This window comes from Haemaphysalis longicornis, unplaced genomic scaffold (assembly GCF_048455015.1).
Source record: "Haemaphysalis longicornis isolate Haplotype H1 unplaced genomic scaffold, Haemaphysalis longicornis Haplotype H1 scaffold_9, whole genome shotgun sequence".
NCBI lineage: Eukaryota > Metazoa > Arthropoda > Arachnida > Ixodida > Ixodidae > Haemaphysalis > Haemaphysalis longicornis.
This window is the reverse complement of record NW_027526460.1, coordinates 8,209,220-8,224,668: the sequence shown is the minus strand read 5'-3', so window position 1 is coordinate 8,224,668 and position 15,449 is coordinate 8,209,220. Positions and strand designations below refer to the sequence as shown.

At 46.9% G+C, this 15,449-nt stretch overlaps 2 protein-coding genes across 3 annotated transcripts in view; one reads left to right on the top strand and one right to left on the bottom strand.

Annotated features, from left to right (window-relative positions):
• Window positions 1–2,126: 2,126 nt before the first annotated feature.
• On the bottom strand, window positions 2,127–10,786 carry Sap47 (Synapse-associated protein 47kD). The gene is made up of 8 exons (XM_077683795.1): window positions 10,343–10,786; window positions 9,934–10,016; window positions 9,660–9,794; window positions 9,117–9,256; window positions 8,472–8,569; window positions 8,327–8,395; window positions 7,213–7,353; window positions 2,127–5,864 (listed from the first exon to the last, which is right to left on the bottom strand). Exons 1-8 carry the CDS (start codon window positions 10,680–10,682, stop codon window positions 5,725–5,727), a joined length of 1,146 nt encoding a protein of 381 aa, XP_077539921.1. The 5' UTR covers window positions 10,683–10,786; the 3' UTR covers window positions 2,127–5,724.
• A 332-nt stretch (window positions 10,787–11,118) lies between these two features.
• Window positions 11,119–15,449, top strand: part of LOC144152505 (RING finger protein 17-like) — an 80,675-nt gene continuing 76,344 nt past the window's right edge. Inside the window, exons 1-4 of one of the 2 annotated variants that reach the window (XR_013319180.1) lie at window positions 11,119–11,398; window positions 11,834–11,946; window positions 12,040–12,140; window positions 13,718–13,803. Coding sequence is in view for 1 of the 2 variants with exons in the window: in XM_077683790.1 (XP_077539916.1) it covers window positions 11,329–11,398; window positions 11,834–11,946; window positions 12,040–12,140; window positions 13,718–13,803 (370 nt within the window). In the remaining variant the exon portion in view is untranslated. The remainder of the gene's footprint in view (window positions 11,399–11,833; window positions 11,947–12,039; window positions 12,141–13,717; window positions 13,804–15,449) is intronic. The other variant, XM_077683790.1, reaches the window with a different exon arrangement.

Here is a 15,449-nt window from a genome sequence, read left to right as displayed (position 1 = left end):
GATATGATGACGAGAGAAACTCAAGCGGAAGCAGACTTCAAGCAGACTTTTACCCTACAAGGGCTGGCGCTCTCAGACTGGGACAACCAACAGCCCACCTTGGTACACAATCTGCTAAGTCTAATAGCTCCATGCGCTCTTCCGGATGTTGCCCCCACTGCACCTTGGAAACCAGCCACTTTGCACTGTGTAGACAGCACCTTTATACAAGAGCTAAACTGGACCTGCCTACCCAGTGAGACTGACATCTATACGGAAGTCAGAAGCCAGTGGGCCTCCTCAATTGTAAGTTGCGGATAATGCGTGGGCTGCCTGGGGCGCGATACGGCGCTCGATTTTACTATATCTTCCTAAGGGGCCTTTGATCTGAAGTCAGTCCTCAGACTCTTCAAACAAAAGAGGCCGAGAATCAGGAACTACATTGTTAATCCAGCCAGGCATGGTTCGGAGAGAACCCAGATCTAAGCAGCACAGTACCCCGAGCTAACCAGGGTGGAAGCGTCCACGTTCAGACAGCTGCAGACGAATTCACTGATGACCCCGGTCGTCATGAAACCCATACAGCCAACTCTATACGGACCACACGTGCGTGTTGTGCAACAATGCTAGGGCCTCGACCGCCCACTTACTGTGGGACTGTGAAGTGTGACCTAACAAGGCGGCAACCAGGACAGACCTACTGCCGTGGATCCAAGAAGCAGTGCGCAGTTGTGACAAGGACACCCAACTATCAGCCGTCCAGAAGGTCCTGGCGGCCCTTGAAAAGCAGCACTGGAGCGAAAGCTGCGGGGCGACGCCCTCCCTTAGGGGCCGGCAGCGGCGTCCAACCCTGTAGCGAGTAGCGAAGGGGTGGTTCGAGTAGGGGTGACGTTGGGATCGACAAGTGGCTACGTCCGGGCGCAGTGTACACACCCACTGTCTGTTGCAGGCATTCAACAAAGTCTTTCTTCGTTCCTTCCTTCCTACTCCAAACCGTGCCCACACACGCCATCATCGGTGCCCTCAACCGCATAATGCCCCCGTCCCACATTCCACGTCCTCACAGACTCCTTTGGCGTACGTCAAGAACTCCTCCTCTCTCGACCCCTTTGCACAACAAATCCGGACCCATGTTGCCCTACTCCGTCGCAACAGGGTATATAGATCGATTGGGTTCCCGGCCACGAGTCTGCTTGCGCGGGCAACCAGGCTGTCCATTCTGCGGCACAGGAGAGCAGTATCATTACACCTCCACTTGTTCAGAGTACGCATAAGTGCTACATTGCTGCCACCTTTCAAGGATGCTCAACAGTCCCCCCACGTCACCATGTCAGTGTGCCGCTGGCGAGGCATCACGTCCGGGTCACCACTTTGACCGGCATGTCTCCCCAGCCCTGAGCTGGCAAGCTATTTCTCAACAAGCTCCTGCACCCTGCACATAATCTGAAAATGGTTCTCACTCAACCTCCCTCTTAAATGTACGTTCTGCAATACACTCGCATATGCCGACCTCAAACATTTCCTTTGGGATTGCTCCTCCTCCTCGCATCGCTCGCACATCATTACATCTTCCCATGCACCCACAAGCATCCAGCAGACTGTCACACTGTGGAGAAACCTCTACTGAATGACAGGGCTATTTTCCATCAAAAGGAGCCAAGCACGGGCAGTGTAGCTGGGGTCGACTCGGGTCCCTGCAAAGCTGCCACATCCCCATAAAAAATGCGGCATTCCCCTCCCCTACTCCCCTTCCTCTTCTCCTCACCAATAAAGGTGCTGCTGCTACCACTACTACTACTACTACTACTCTAGTAAGCCGTCACAGCTCAAGTAACACCCCGCTACAGTCAGCCAGGGAGGGAGGGGGTCTAAAATGGCAGAAGCAGATTAAATTTAGCCTTCACCTTGTCTCCCTGACAGCGGAGTGTTAAAGGTGCACATGCATAGCCAGCTGGCCAACACCTGGAAGGACTTAAATTGCTGCACTAATCAGCACGGAAATTATGCTGAGGGACATTTTGAGGACGGGTTGTGACGAAATACAATGGGGCTTCAAGCATGGAACATTAGGACTTTTGAGACCGCACGCTCTCATGCTGTACATTGGCTAGGTTACACAGGCAGAAAAAGTATACACACACACTAGGTAGATGTAATAATCCCATTTATAAACACTGGTACATCCATTGCACGGCGTGTCTATAACAGCAGCATACACATCCAGTCAAGCTCCGGCAATTGTTTCAAAGGCAGGAATGTATCAAGTGAAAAGACCGTTGTATTAGCACACGCAGTAGTGGCCACAAAATTATACCTTCCCCACGGGAATAAACTCCGCCACAGGTACCACGCTATGATGCATCTTCTCAATGCTTCGAGCTGTTACCAACCATAGTGCCATGGCAAAAAGAAAACAACACTTCCAAGAAATGGGGCAAGTGTTTGCCAACTTGGGCCATATAGGCAGCATCACGCGAGATGTAGTCATTCTTTTCTGCTACCGACAAAGATAGCAGTGTCAAGGCCAACCGAGGTGATGCTGTCCCGTCACACCTTTTTTTACATTACATTTTTGGCAGATTATATGAAGGAAAGGTGCTGAAAGGTCCACAAAAACAAATATTTTTTTGCTACACAACATGGTTTATTTAAAGGTGGCTTTAAAAACTAGGGGAGCATTAGTGGCCCCTATTGCATGCCTGTATTCTGCATGAAATGAAATGAGAAATGTTGAGCTTGCAAGCAGCTTGCAACAATAAAAGAAGAATGCCTTGAAGCTCAAAAAGAAAGGAGGAGGGGGCAGAGGGAGAGAGAGAGATAACAAGAAAATCGTCATTCGCTCACACAACATACGCACATTTCTCGAACACTGAAATGTACAGGCGATGTACATGTTTGCAAGAAAAAGCTGCTGTATTCAAGAGCAAGCAAAATGCAATGTGCTCCTGGATGAAATGCGCAGCAAGTTTTAGTGCTTCAAGGATGCCGTGTAGACCTTGTATGAAGAATTGGTTGCAAAGATGGGCTGTTTCAGTGCAAGGGTGTGCTAAATATAATGTAGCACAGGAAATTAAATTGTTACGCCACTGTCGAGCGCAATGCATTTGAATGGCATTTTAGTTGAATGAGTAGAGTGAATGTGATGCAGTACTTTTTGTGTCGCGTCTTGTCTTTGTCATTGAATGGACCTCTCAATGCAACCTAGGTGTTTTAGGGCTGTGTGTAATCCGACGCAAGGTCGCATATTTCCCTAATCAGAATTTAAAGGACGTGTCCGGTTTAGCTGAAATGGCATCTGGGTGGAGATGCACCGACCTGGTAGCTATGTCTACCTCCTTCTCCAAAACATTACCTCCGAGCTAATATACTTTGCTAATATATGCAGCGGAAAACCAAGTTTTTTATTTCTTTAACACAGTTCCATGCACTTCAATGGTGTCGCAGAAAGCTAGGCTGGCATCTGGGCCTTCACATTTCACAATGTCATTTTATAATTCCGCAACAAAAGATAAGATTGGGCAGGTATTAAATAAAGTTTATATTCGAGTCTTCCAAAAGGAAACTTTCCTGCAAATCCGTAATCATAGCTTTTAATCATCAGATATTTTGCAGCCTGATGTCCCAATTCAGGAGCAGACATTGGAGGGCATTCTTGAACACAGCAGCTAACTTCTCTCGCTGGCTGCCAAGGTATTTGTATAGCATCTGTCTAGTATATACACAATGCTGTAAACAACAAAGAAAACAGCAAAAAGAGGGGTTCCTGAACCTCCTTATGAGTAAATATATATGTATATATTATGGTATACAACATCAATGCACACTCATGATAAGAGTCCTGGGGGCTGAAGGGAGAGGGGAAAAAGAAGTGTACCTAGGAGGCAACTACTGTGGTTAGCATGACTGTCAGTCATATGTATAATAAAATGTCAATGCTAAACATCTACTGCCGTGATAAACTAAGGAAAGGAAAGCAACAAAGGATTACAGCCAAATGACACTGCAATGAACAAAGAAAACGTGTTAAGAACTTGGTCGCTGTTGAAACTTGCTCGCTTTTATTATGCACTGTCTTATCCACCAGAGCAAAAAGTTTGCACAGCCTGCATAACAGCTTGTCTTTACAAAGGTGTTGATTACAGCTGTTGAAAATCGTTGGTTTTAGTCAAGGAAAGGGCAGCCGGTAACGAACACAGTGTTTTTCCTATCTCTATATCTTTCCTCTCAGGCAACGTCATTGCAATAAATTAATGGTGCACAAATGACTGCTGCAAAAACCAGTAACCAGGAACAAAAATGCAACAGTGGCCACCTTGGCAAGTACTTCCCACCTTTGCCAAGATTAGAGCAAATTATGACCACACCGTGGTGGTGAATGGACTCCTTGCATAGCCAGCAAAACCTATGGAGAACCTCCAGACATGCAAACGGCTAAATTATAGATGTAGCGTTATCTGCTGCAGCTGTGCTCCACCAATGCCAAGAAAGACAGCAAAGACTGCAAAGCAGCTCAAAACCTTATCACGCGGTTCTTGGTTTCTCCACATTTATGGTTGGGCAATGTTAGCATTCACACGCTTTTGCTTTTGGCTGGGCCAGTAGGGGCTTTCTTTTAGAACAGAACTGCATCATCCTGGATAAGCAGTGGTGGTCCTAGAACACATTTCTAATATAGTGCTGCACGTCTTGCTCTCGAACTACACCCACAATCGGCTAACACAACCTCCCCTCTTGCTGCATGTATGTAGACCTTACAGTCAGGTTTTTGGCGAGTGCTCGGTTCAATATGTGCGCTACACACTTCTAGACAATCACAGCTGACTACAAGGCATATTCAAAACAAGGAGGGAAGGGGAAGAGTAATCACCAGGCAATGTTACCATCGGCGACATACAATCATATCTGTGCATCACAGGCTCTTTATAATATCTTTCACAGCACACACACGCACACCAGAAGCTCTTGGTAGTTACACGTTGTAGAGGCTTGCACTTACATCAAACCGAGGCTAAGCAAAGAACTCAACTTATACGCTCAGCTAATTATTCTAGGATTGCTATGAACCCAAAGGCCTAAATGTGGGTATTTTTACACGAATACACAGGGCTCTAACAACAGGATGCTTTGCTCTTCTTTCTAAACTGCCTATTGCAGCCTGCTGGTAGTGTATCATTTCCCCTAAAGATCGACTGGAAGACAGTCTCCGCTTTTGCGCCTCAACAGCAAGGTTCACGCTTCTCCAACAAAGGAAAACGGGAGAGGAAAAAAAACAATGGCGGCACTGTAGAAACTCTCAAGCCCAGTCCACCAACAACGCTGTTCACCCGGGAGGCACTCGTGAACATGGCAGCTTGTAGGGCTCGCTCGTGCACAGAGCTAAAGAAAAAGGTGCCGCCATCAAACACCCAATGTGCCCTGGCCATTCCAGAGCAACAACTTTCAGGCGGTGTTCCAGAGACGAGGCTCAGTAGGCCCCCTAACCTCAACCTTGTTCATGTGAACAGCCGTATCACATGAACCAGGCTCTCAAACAACAGAGTGACGCAACTCCGCACACGCACACACCGCAGAGGTACACACACACACACGCACAACAAACAAGTCAGACTAGTGCAGCAGGCCGGCACCCCAGGACTACCCGCTCCCTCGTGCCGCCTGGTGCGGGCGCCGAGAGCGGCAGTAACTGGCGACGTGGCCGAGGTGGCAGCTGCAAGGGGAGGAGGCAACAAAGTCGCGCCACTCCGCCTACTTTTCAGCGGCCAGCATCTCCTGGATTTCGTTCTCCCACTCGGGATCGTCGCCGTGGGCAGCGGCGTCGGTGGCCACCACCTCGTAGTCTTGCAGTTCCTGCTGGAGCTCTTTCTCCCACTCGTCGTCCGCCGCAACTGAGCCAACAAAGGAAAGGCACACACGCTGCACTTCATGCAATAGTGGGACTATGTGCAGCTCTTGCGGCCATGCCCCACTGTTCATACAGAATCTCCACAGTTTGCACCTATAAAAACAGGCAGCCGCTTGTTCACGTCATTCTGGACAGTGAATGCAACGCTGCATTGTGAGTGGCATTTTAAAATACCACAGAGAGCGGGAGAGTTGTTGCTTCTTCTCTGGGTATGCGGGAAGGGGGGGATTAGCAACCCATTTCCGCAGTTCCAACATCACACAAGGCCAGGCGTTCTTTAATAAAGAGGGACCCAAAACAGAACTGAGGGAGGCTATGGAATGCCTTGCAATACAAAAGAACATTGCAGAAATTACCTGCCACAAAATTTTTTACAGGTTACTCGGTGTCACTGGAGATGCAGTTAATCGAAATGTGCCCCTCTTTTTTTCTCTTCTTTGGGTAAGAGTGCTGTGCCTCTCCTCTGTGCTCTCTCAGGAAAGCACAATGGTCACAGAGCACAGCTCCACCTACAGGAACTTCATTAACTGTGCTCAAAGGCCCTCAACACTCAATGCACAGTGAAATTTAACTTCATGCAATAGCAGTGTTTGGCAAATACAATGCAATGGTTTAAAAAAGAAGAGCAAAGGAAAGGCGTGCATCCACCACAGTGATTTTGCTAGACACCTGTTGCATGTAGGTGTGTTCGGGAGTAGATGTTTGCGACCACATAGCATGAAGATCCTTGCACAGCCCCATTAATTACTTTCAAAACCTGCACTGGGGTGGAATGACCAGCATCGCGGCGGCTATTGGAGCAGTCTGTGTCGATTTTACCCAACTGGCCAAACTGCTTCCACTCAGTGACTGGCCAAGAGCCACTGTTGTATTAATTGTGACTCTGGCTAATCAGTGAGCGCAGCGGTTTGGCCGGTTGGGAAAATAAAGACGTGGAACGACAGATGCGGAATGACACCAGTGAGGATTGCCATACCTGATGGGAGCAGTCCGACTCGATTTTCTACCCTACCGGCCAAACCGCTTCCACTCACTGACTAGCCAGAGTCACCTTTAATAATTAAAGTGACTGGCTAGTCAGTGAGCGGAAGCGTTTTGGGCGACTGGGTAAAATAAGGATGGACTGCTCCTGTAGCCGCCATGATGCAACACTATTTAGACCATTGCCGAATGACCTTCGGTAGCTGCTATACTACGAGTTGGAAACTGTTTGCTGTCGAACAAGGTTAATAGTTCCAGAGCTGGCCACAAAACGGTGCACAATACAAGTTGAAAAGGCAAAGCTGATAGTCACCCATTTGGAATAAAATGTAAAAAGACAAGGAGCTCACCTGCTTTGTCACCCATTCCGAGCTGCTTCATTCCCATCTTGACTTCTTCCTCAGAGATTTTGTTCCCTTGGAAAGTGTCCGAGACAAACTCGTGGGTGGGGCTGTCCAGGGCCTCTTCATCGTCGCCAGCTGCCAAGTGCTCTGCATTTGTGGCAGACACACCAAGAGCGCACACATCACAAGTATAAGCACGCACGTGTGCACTGATGTTTCACACGCGCTCGCAACACTGGACGTTTAGGAGCAGGCCCACTTATAACAAAAAAATACCTCAGGCACTGAACTGCTTATGTGCTTTGGAAGCAACAGCTTGGCAATACATTAATTAATAACTTTTTTACTGCTCTGTTGTATTTGAAAATGCAGGAAGTCTAAAAGCAGTTTGTTAACAAATTTCGACTTGAGCATGGTTGAGAGTTTACCAGTGGCGATATATTGAACTTGTTACGTCAACAAAATCTTTTGTTTCTCCAGCTGCTTAACATTTCTTGGAATAGCGCCCAATAATTAGGTACGTCTGTTGCCCCAGCATTACTACGAGACGCTTCATGGGAGGTTCTCCGCAGCTTCCCAAAAGCATTGCTGGTAACTCCACTACTAGATCTAGCCATAGACAGAATTACGTTGGTGATGTCAAGACACTAGTGATCGATAAACCATATTGACAGTTTTACAATAGTTGACTATCAATAGCATTACAGAGTTTCATTGTAGGGTACCACCTATAGTCACCTGACCAACTAGTATCGTTGGTACTATGAATAGTTTTTTTCCCCCATCTGACAGTTTGGTTGTGAGTGGACTACCGACAGTACTGCCAATGTTTTCAGTTTACTAGCAGCTACTATAAACTCCTAATGATGACTGAGTATGGCTTGACAGGTAGAGCTATTTCAGACATCTAAAAGCAAAGCTAACATTTGTGAAAGCTCACTGCATTTACATACATATGCTGCAAAGTGCATGTAGTGTTTTAGTCTGGCCTGTATTTGTTTTTCAGTACAATGTCCCATGACTGCTTTCTACAGCAACTCGGGTCTTTCCCAGGCTGCAGAATGGTCTCCGGCGTGACAGGGCACTGCTGTGCAGAAAAAGAGTGCTGCTGTTCACATACGCTTGGTGCTCTCATCTGACGGGCTCTGCTGTGATGAGGCAGAGGACGTGTCACCACTGCTGCTGCTTCCTAAAGGAAAAAAGGGCAAGTGCGATTACATAGGGCAATGAAGAAGACCTAGTGCGGAGCACAGAGTGCCACATACCTGCACCCTTGCCATGACTAAGGGCGCTCAGCTGTGTTGACTGCTTGATAAGTGAGACACGGTAGAAATAGTTCCTCCAGAAGTCGAACTCTGGAATCCTAGTGTGAAAATAAAATTTTTTTAAGTTGAGCTCGAACAAACGATACAGTTAGCACTGCATCTCAGCTCAGTTCTATAATTCGCCACTAAGATTTGCTCACATGTCGGGTAACCAGTGATGTCAGGCATAAACACCTCTCTCCAGTTTCGCCGCCGCTTGGGACACAGCTAGCATGCTTGCTTGATTCCGAGTGAGTGCATCTCACATTTTATCTGCCAGAATCCCAGGTTAGAATGCCAAGCTGCTGGCTTTCCCATGCCACTATTATCAAATGTGACAGTCACATGGACTGATGATCGTATACCAGTACAGGTTAATTGAATTACCAACAAAGCCTCTCTGAAGCTTCTAGAGCAGCCCGTTTTCCCAAACCCGTGAACTTTGGCTTAGCAGCAGAATGCCTTATATACAATAAGCCAGCGCAGAAAATGAATACGTATATATATATATATATATATATATATATATATATATATATATATATATATATATATATATATATATATATATAAAAAAGCGTCCGAGAGCTCTTAACTGCCACTTACCATTTCGGAACAATCTCAAATCTCATTTTCTCCAGGTTAGAGTCCTCTTGAAGCAGTGCCATTGCAACAGGAGACATAGTGTCCATGTCAAACTCAAATTGAACACCGCTTGGAGGACTTCGTACAAAATTTCTCTTATCCTGTGGCAAAAAAAACAGAAAAAAGAAAAACAAGCATCAGCTCATGCACAACAAATCAGAGTGGGAGCAGCTGCAATAAGCAAGTGCTGGTAACTAGTCTTGATAAATGAAGGTTAAAACTGAGCTAAATTCAAACCCTTCAGATATCTTCCAAAACAGCCACATAACCTCATATTCTGCTTGAGCACTTTGCTATCAAAAACTATGGATGAAAACAAATGTGGCTGGGACATTTCCTGTATATTCTGGCAAAGTAGTTATCACCCCCTTAAAAATAAATGCCCCCCCCCCCCCCCCAAAAAAAAAAAAAAAAAAGTGCCAGTATTTCTTATAGTGTCACAGAAAAATACAGCCACGATATCTCAACCAACATAGCTTGTCGAATGCAAAAGTTAATACTTACAGCTGATAGGGATAATATCTGCTGCTTAACATTTTCTTCATCTTCACAGCCAACCCAGGGCAAAATGCCAACATCACATTTCTGCTTGGACTTCACAAATGTCTCCTGTTCGCGATTAAAATCTGCCAGGATGCTCTGAAAAAAAAAACAATTTAATCAAGAGATGGGCTATTTGAGGAGACGCATTATGTACGACAACATTTAAACACTATGCATGGTGTACTCTTTTTTTTTTTTTACCTTTAGGTAGATAACACAAATTATGAACCCTTACATTCTCTTCAACAGTTGTTTTCAGTTGTTTGGCCGTCTCTTGAACAGTCTTTCCAGCCTTGTTCGCAACAGAAAACAGAAAACCTGTATGAAAACAAAATACGCGCAGGGCTATTACATCCATAGTGGCATACGTAAAAGCGAAAGCTGCACTACGCGCACTTGGAGGCTGAGAACCCGAAACAACTCGAGCGCAGACGCACGAGAGAGTGGTAAACAAAAACAAAACTGCCATCTGTCGCGATACGGAAAAGAACACTGCGCAGCTATGAAGCAAGTTCTACGCAAGCAAAGGCTCTATCGGTTTGCTTGCATGTGTAGACAGCCCAGTTTCAAACCGACAGGAACACGCGGTACAGTCGAACACTTTCCCAAAGAAAAGCCAAGCTTTGCTCCGATGTAGTACTCACTCCCAATAGACTTGGCCGATTCCATGGCCTTTTGCGACACGTTTTCTAGCGGAATGGTTATGCCCGTTCCCAAGGGGGCCTTGTCGTTCGAAGACGGGACTGCAGCCGCTGGATTCGGGGTCTCAGGCGACGGCGGCGCGTCCGAGTCTGGCCCAGACGTCGATCCCGAATCGCTGCCCCCAGCACTCTCTTTGGACGGCGCCGTAGCCTGGGACTCCCTGGTAGCTTCGTTGCTGGGTTTGTTGTCGGGCGCATCGCCGCCTTCGGCCGGCTCAGGAGCTTTAGCTTGTGGCTCCGATCCTTTCGTTGTGTTCTTCCAGATATTGGAAATGAAATCCATGCTTCTCGCCGAGCCTTGGGCACAACTTATTCGCGGAGAAGCTTCCAGACGCACAGCAGTTGCTAGCGCACAGAGACCGATCCTGGCCACAGAACTGTCCTGGCGCAGCTCGACGACGCAGGACGCAGGCTGACACTTCCGCCAGCTTCCGCTGCATCCGCTGCGCTATGGTGGCTGCTGCGCTGTAAACAAACAGCGAGCTTTCAAAGGAAGATAAACGCATTTTGAGTGTCTAATGCAGCTACATATGTTAGCGAATGGTTATATTGCGCCAACTGAAAGTACTTAAGCTGAAGAAAAAACATTTTTGTATCAAAAATAGAATAAATACTCATTCAGAAATAACCCGCACAAAAACCAACAAAAACTACGCCTCCTGTTGGCTACTGTTACGATAGTTACGAAGTCGTCGCGGGCCAGAATCCGAGCCGTTTCAAGGCCGTTCCTCGGGCCCACTGGCGGCAGATGCGGAAATTTCACATTTCACTCATTTGTGGCCAGTGTTTGTGACGCTTTATGAAAGTCGAATGGTGTTTGTTGATGGTACACGAATGTGACAGCAGCGTTCGAGGCGCACAGTTGGTGCAGTTTTTGTGGCAGTGCCTTCGGCTGAGCATAAACTCTTGTCAACGTTTTGAATAACAAAATGTATCCAGCCATGTCTCCGACGGACAATTTGAAGTGTCCGTCATGTGCTCAGGCGTACAGCGTAAGAGGTAAAGCCGTACTGTTCTTTCGCTACTCCTAAGTGTGTTTCGTTGAAGTTCCTGCAGTGAATTGAACAACTAACTATGCACCTATGCCTAGCGCAGTTGTGGGGCACAAGCACGTGCTGCTCTTGTGTCGCCTTTTGTGTCGCCTATGTTGCTGTGAGCTGGAGAAGCAAAGACACGCATTAAAAAAAAACATTGAAAGTTCTTGCAGAGGTGCCGAATAGTGTTTCAGTGTTCACTAACCACAAAAACGGTGGTAAGGAAGGAGAAGTAATAAATTCCACTCTAAGGAACGCACCTTGCTGTACAAGAATAGAGCTCTTTGCTGATAAAAATGAATGAAATAGAAAACTTCATGTTACATGACGCTTGTCCCATTTTTGAGTCTTCCGACAAACGTTAGTATGTGCATACGAACGAACTCTTTCTGGCTTTCAGATATGCGAGGCCATATGCTGCCTCGAATCCTAAAATGCGGACACACGTGCTGTGAGGCTTGTATTAGGAGCCGAGCTTCACAGACGCTCGTTTGCACGTGCCCGGTTTGCGAGGTTTGTCGAACAGCATTTCTATTTTCTTGAAGTTAATTTGTGACAGCGTTGGTCGGCGCCTGTTCATTTCGCTATGATGCGGTTGTTTTCCAGGATGAGCAGAAATTCGCCACCATTAGTAGCATCCAAGCTTTGCTCCTGGATTCTTATACATTGGGCGTTGGGACTGCCAACCTAAGACCACACCAGCTCTCGTAAGTTCACTTTTTGTCGTCACGGCGTCGGAAAGGATTCTGAAGTGCTTGCGTGTGTAATTTTTATGCAGGTGAGTGAGGTTATTGGTGAGATGTTCAAGCTGGAGAGCTTGCTGAAGTGTTACTCAGAACATTTTGTTACACGATGGGAATCATGAGGGCAGTGCACATCTCGTTAACCAGTAGCAGCTGTAGTTGTCGTATACTCGCGTTGGTTGCTTACAGGGGGAATTAAAAGAAATGCGAACAACAGAGCACACAGCCTCAGATGCATGCTGCACCGTCTGGCTGCACTGTCAGTAAACTGCACCAACACGTAGTTCTTTAAGAGCGTTTGAGAGTGTGGCCTACTGTTAGGGTAAATGCTTGATAAAGAAGCGACGCCGGTAATTTATTTTAAGGCGCCTTTCTATGCTCTGTCGCCACTGAGCATCCTCGTATCTACTAAATTCTGGAGCCAAGCGCACAGCAGGCTGATTGCAGCTAGCACGATGGTGTTCAACGATCATCCCGCCCAGTGGCGACGCAGTGTGAAAAGGCGCCTCAAAATAAACAACCGGGGTCGCTTCTTGATCAAGCATTTCCCATAAATGTAGGCCACAATCTCACACGCTCTCGGAAAAGTGCGCATGCGCGCAGTTTACTGACTTTGCAGCCAGACGTTGCAGCATGCGTTGGAGGCTGTGCACTCCGTTGTTCGTATTTCTTTTAATCCCCCCTGTACCTCGGAACTTTTAATGGACCTTTTTTCAGTAGTGTAGCCCTCTTGCAGCGGCCGCCCGAACTACACTTGGGGGGGATTATAGAAGAGCATGCCCCCTCCCCCACCCCCTTTTTTTTTTCCACCTGCCCTGCGCAGTTGAGGAAGCCGTCCCAGGCACCACGTATGGTTTTTGGGGGAGAGAAATTTTTCGATGGCAGCCGTAGCACCTACCTGTCGGCCGCTTTCAGGGTTTAGAAAATGGAGCAGCACTTAGCTGGCTCAGCATTTGCAACAGGCTAATTCAATATGGCGTCGTTTTGTTTTCATTTTGCTCCCCCAATAATCAGTAGCTGGGAGCGAGAGTAGCGCATGTGCAGAGCGTTACTGGAAAAAAGGTCCATTGATAATCGCTGTTTATGTCAGGGGCATATTCCCAAAATGTACATTTCATCACGCACAAAAGTCAACATAAGAGTAGTGTCCCTATAAGCAGAGTAGCTTTTCCAGATTGTGAAGTTAATGGTGTCACTTTTACTTTTTCCCTTGGAAGTAAAAAGGCCGTCCTGATGGGCTAACATTTAGCGCAAAGCCACTGAAGTTGTTCCGATTGTTGTGATCTGAGGAAGGGGGGTCGGTTGTCAGGGCTTTTGTGTGTCCTGACATGCTTGACTATCATAGTTCCTCTGTAATAAGCACAAATAAGGACATCTTGAATAGAAAGAACTGCACGCACTACAACTTCACGGGTGAGCTTTGAGGTATGCCAAGCAACCACCCTTGTTCTGAGGGAAACTTGTCATGAGAAGGGGCAGTGTGTTAGCTGGTCACTTTGTGTGCTTTTTGTGAGAAGAAACTTTTTTTTTTTTTTTCTTAGAGTGAGGGGACCAGACTTGGATCCTTTGTTTGGCACCTTGAGGCGTACACCTCGAAGCGAGGAGGTAGTGTCAAAGGGACCCGTAGGTAAGCTCCACTTTGCAGTATACTCCAAGAAAGCACTTTTTGATAGAACAAAGCGTGTCTTCATGTACCAGTGACATTCTCAGTCTTCAAAAGCGAACATTCACCAGTTTAAAGAGGCCGTGAAGACAGAATTCAAGTTTGGTTGTTGAAAAAACGGCTTTGTCCTGATAACGAGGGTACCAATCCTCTAGCAAACTTCAAACAAATAATTTGGATATTAAGGAGAACTATTGAAGCACTGGTGGTTCCCCAGCCACATTTTCACGAGGTCTTTATGGTGTAACAGAATCTTGTTTATGTGATTGGTGTCGACAAGTGCTCTCAAAGTCTCAAAGCATGCTTTTCAACGGCTTAGTCTAAAAACCACACAACTGTTAGTAAGATGAATTGTTGTGTGTGTGTGTGTGTGTGTGGGGGGGGGGGGGGGGGGGGGCTTCGCAGTGCAACTCACTGCCATTGCGGCCAATATTGGCACTGTCAAAATAGGAGAAGCGCTTATCAACAGTGCGGGAAATCACATTAAAAGCGGCCATCTGTGCGTCTGACCCAAGCAGCTTGCACAGCGGGAACACACAACCGGCTCGCTCCAAGTAAGACGTGCAGGGCGCCAATGGCGTAGCATCGGGGGGGACCCAAAGTGAGCGTTGCTAAATATTTATTTTTTAATAAGAAAACTTACTAGGTAAAAAATTATGCTTGCAACGTTTTTGGGGGTACTTCATCTGTGCAGTGGCATAACTCGTCAGCCGCTTTCCAAAGGGGGCGGTAGGGACGCCTGCATCGTGTCCGCCGGCCCCACGGATCAGCGAAGAATCTGTGCCCCCTAGGAGCCCTAAACATGGAGGCGTAGCACCGCCATTTTGCTGTACAAACCCTGTAAATGGTTTCGTATAGTTCCCCGAAAGCAGCACAGCACGGCGGGCAACACTAGTGAGTGGGGAAGGGCAGGAGAGGGAATGGGAAAGTGGCTGTTTCACCATTTTCAGCTGACGCGACAGGCAGTGCTATGCAGCCGGTGTTGGTCTGTGGCTAACGGCAGAAGTTGCAGTTGCCCATTTGCCAGCGGTTTGGACCCAGACCAGAGGCCGACTGTTGACAGCTTTTTGATACAAGGGGCCTATGGGGAGCTTTGCGATTTCATATATTAAATAACTCCGGTTAACACACTGACCAGCATGTTTTTAGTGTTTCATTTATTCCGTCACTGCTGGCGGTATTGCGTTGCAGATGATGTTGTGTAGTGCGAAATTTGATGTAATATTTCTGATGGGAGGAGCTGGATAAGTTACCAAAGGCTAGTTCTTTCTAGTTGCACAAGGTCGTATTTTGTCTTCATGGCCCCTTTTCATAACCTGGCCTGTAACTCGGTATAGAGCCCTCAGTTTATATAAGAAACGTATTGAAGGGAGTTGGGGGGCCCCTTTAGGGGTCCTGAAACACCCTTTATTGACACACGGATGTCCATATAACCAAATAAAGCAACGTATTAGTAATCTTCTCCTTTAAGAATTTTGTTAAAGCGACTAGTTTTAGCTGAGAAATGGTAAATAAAAAACTTCCGGGACATCTCCACTAACGTTAAACCTGGTGAGGGGTGAAGCATGCAGTGTATAAGTGTATTCTTAGTGCCTTGGTGTTTTTGCCAA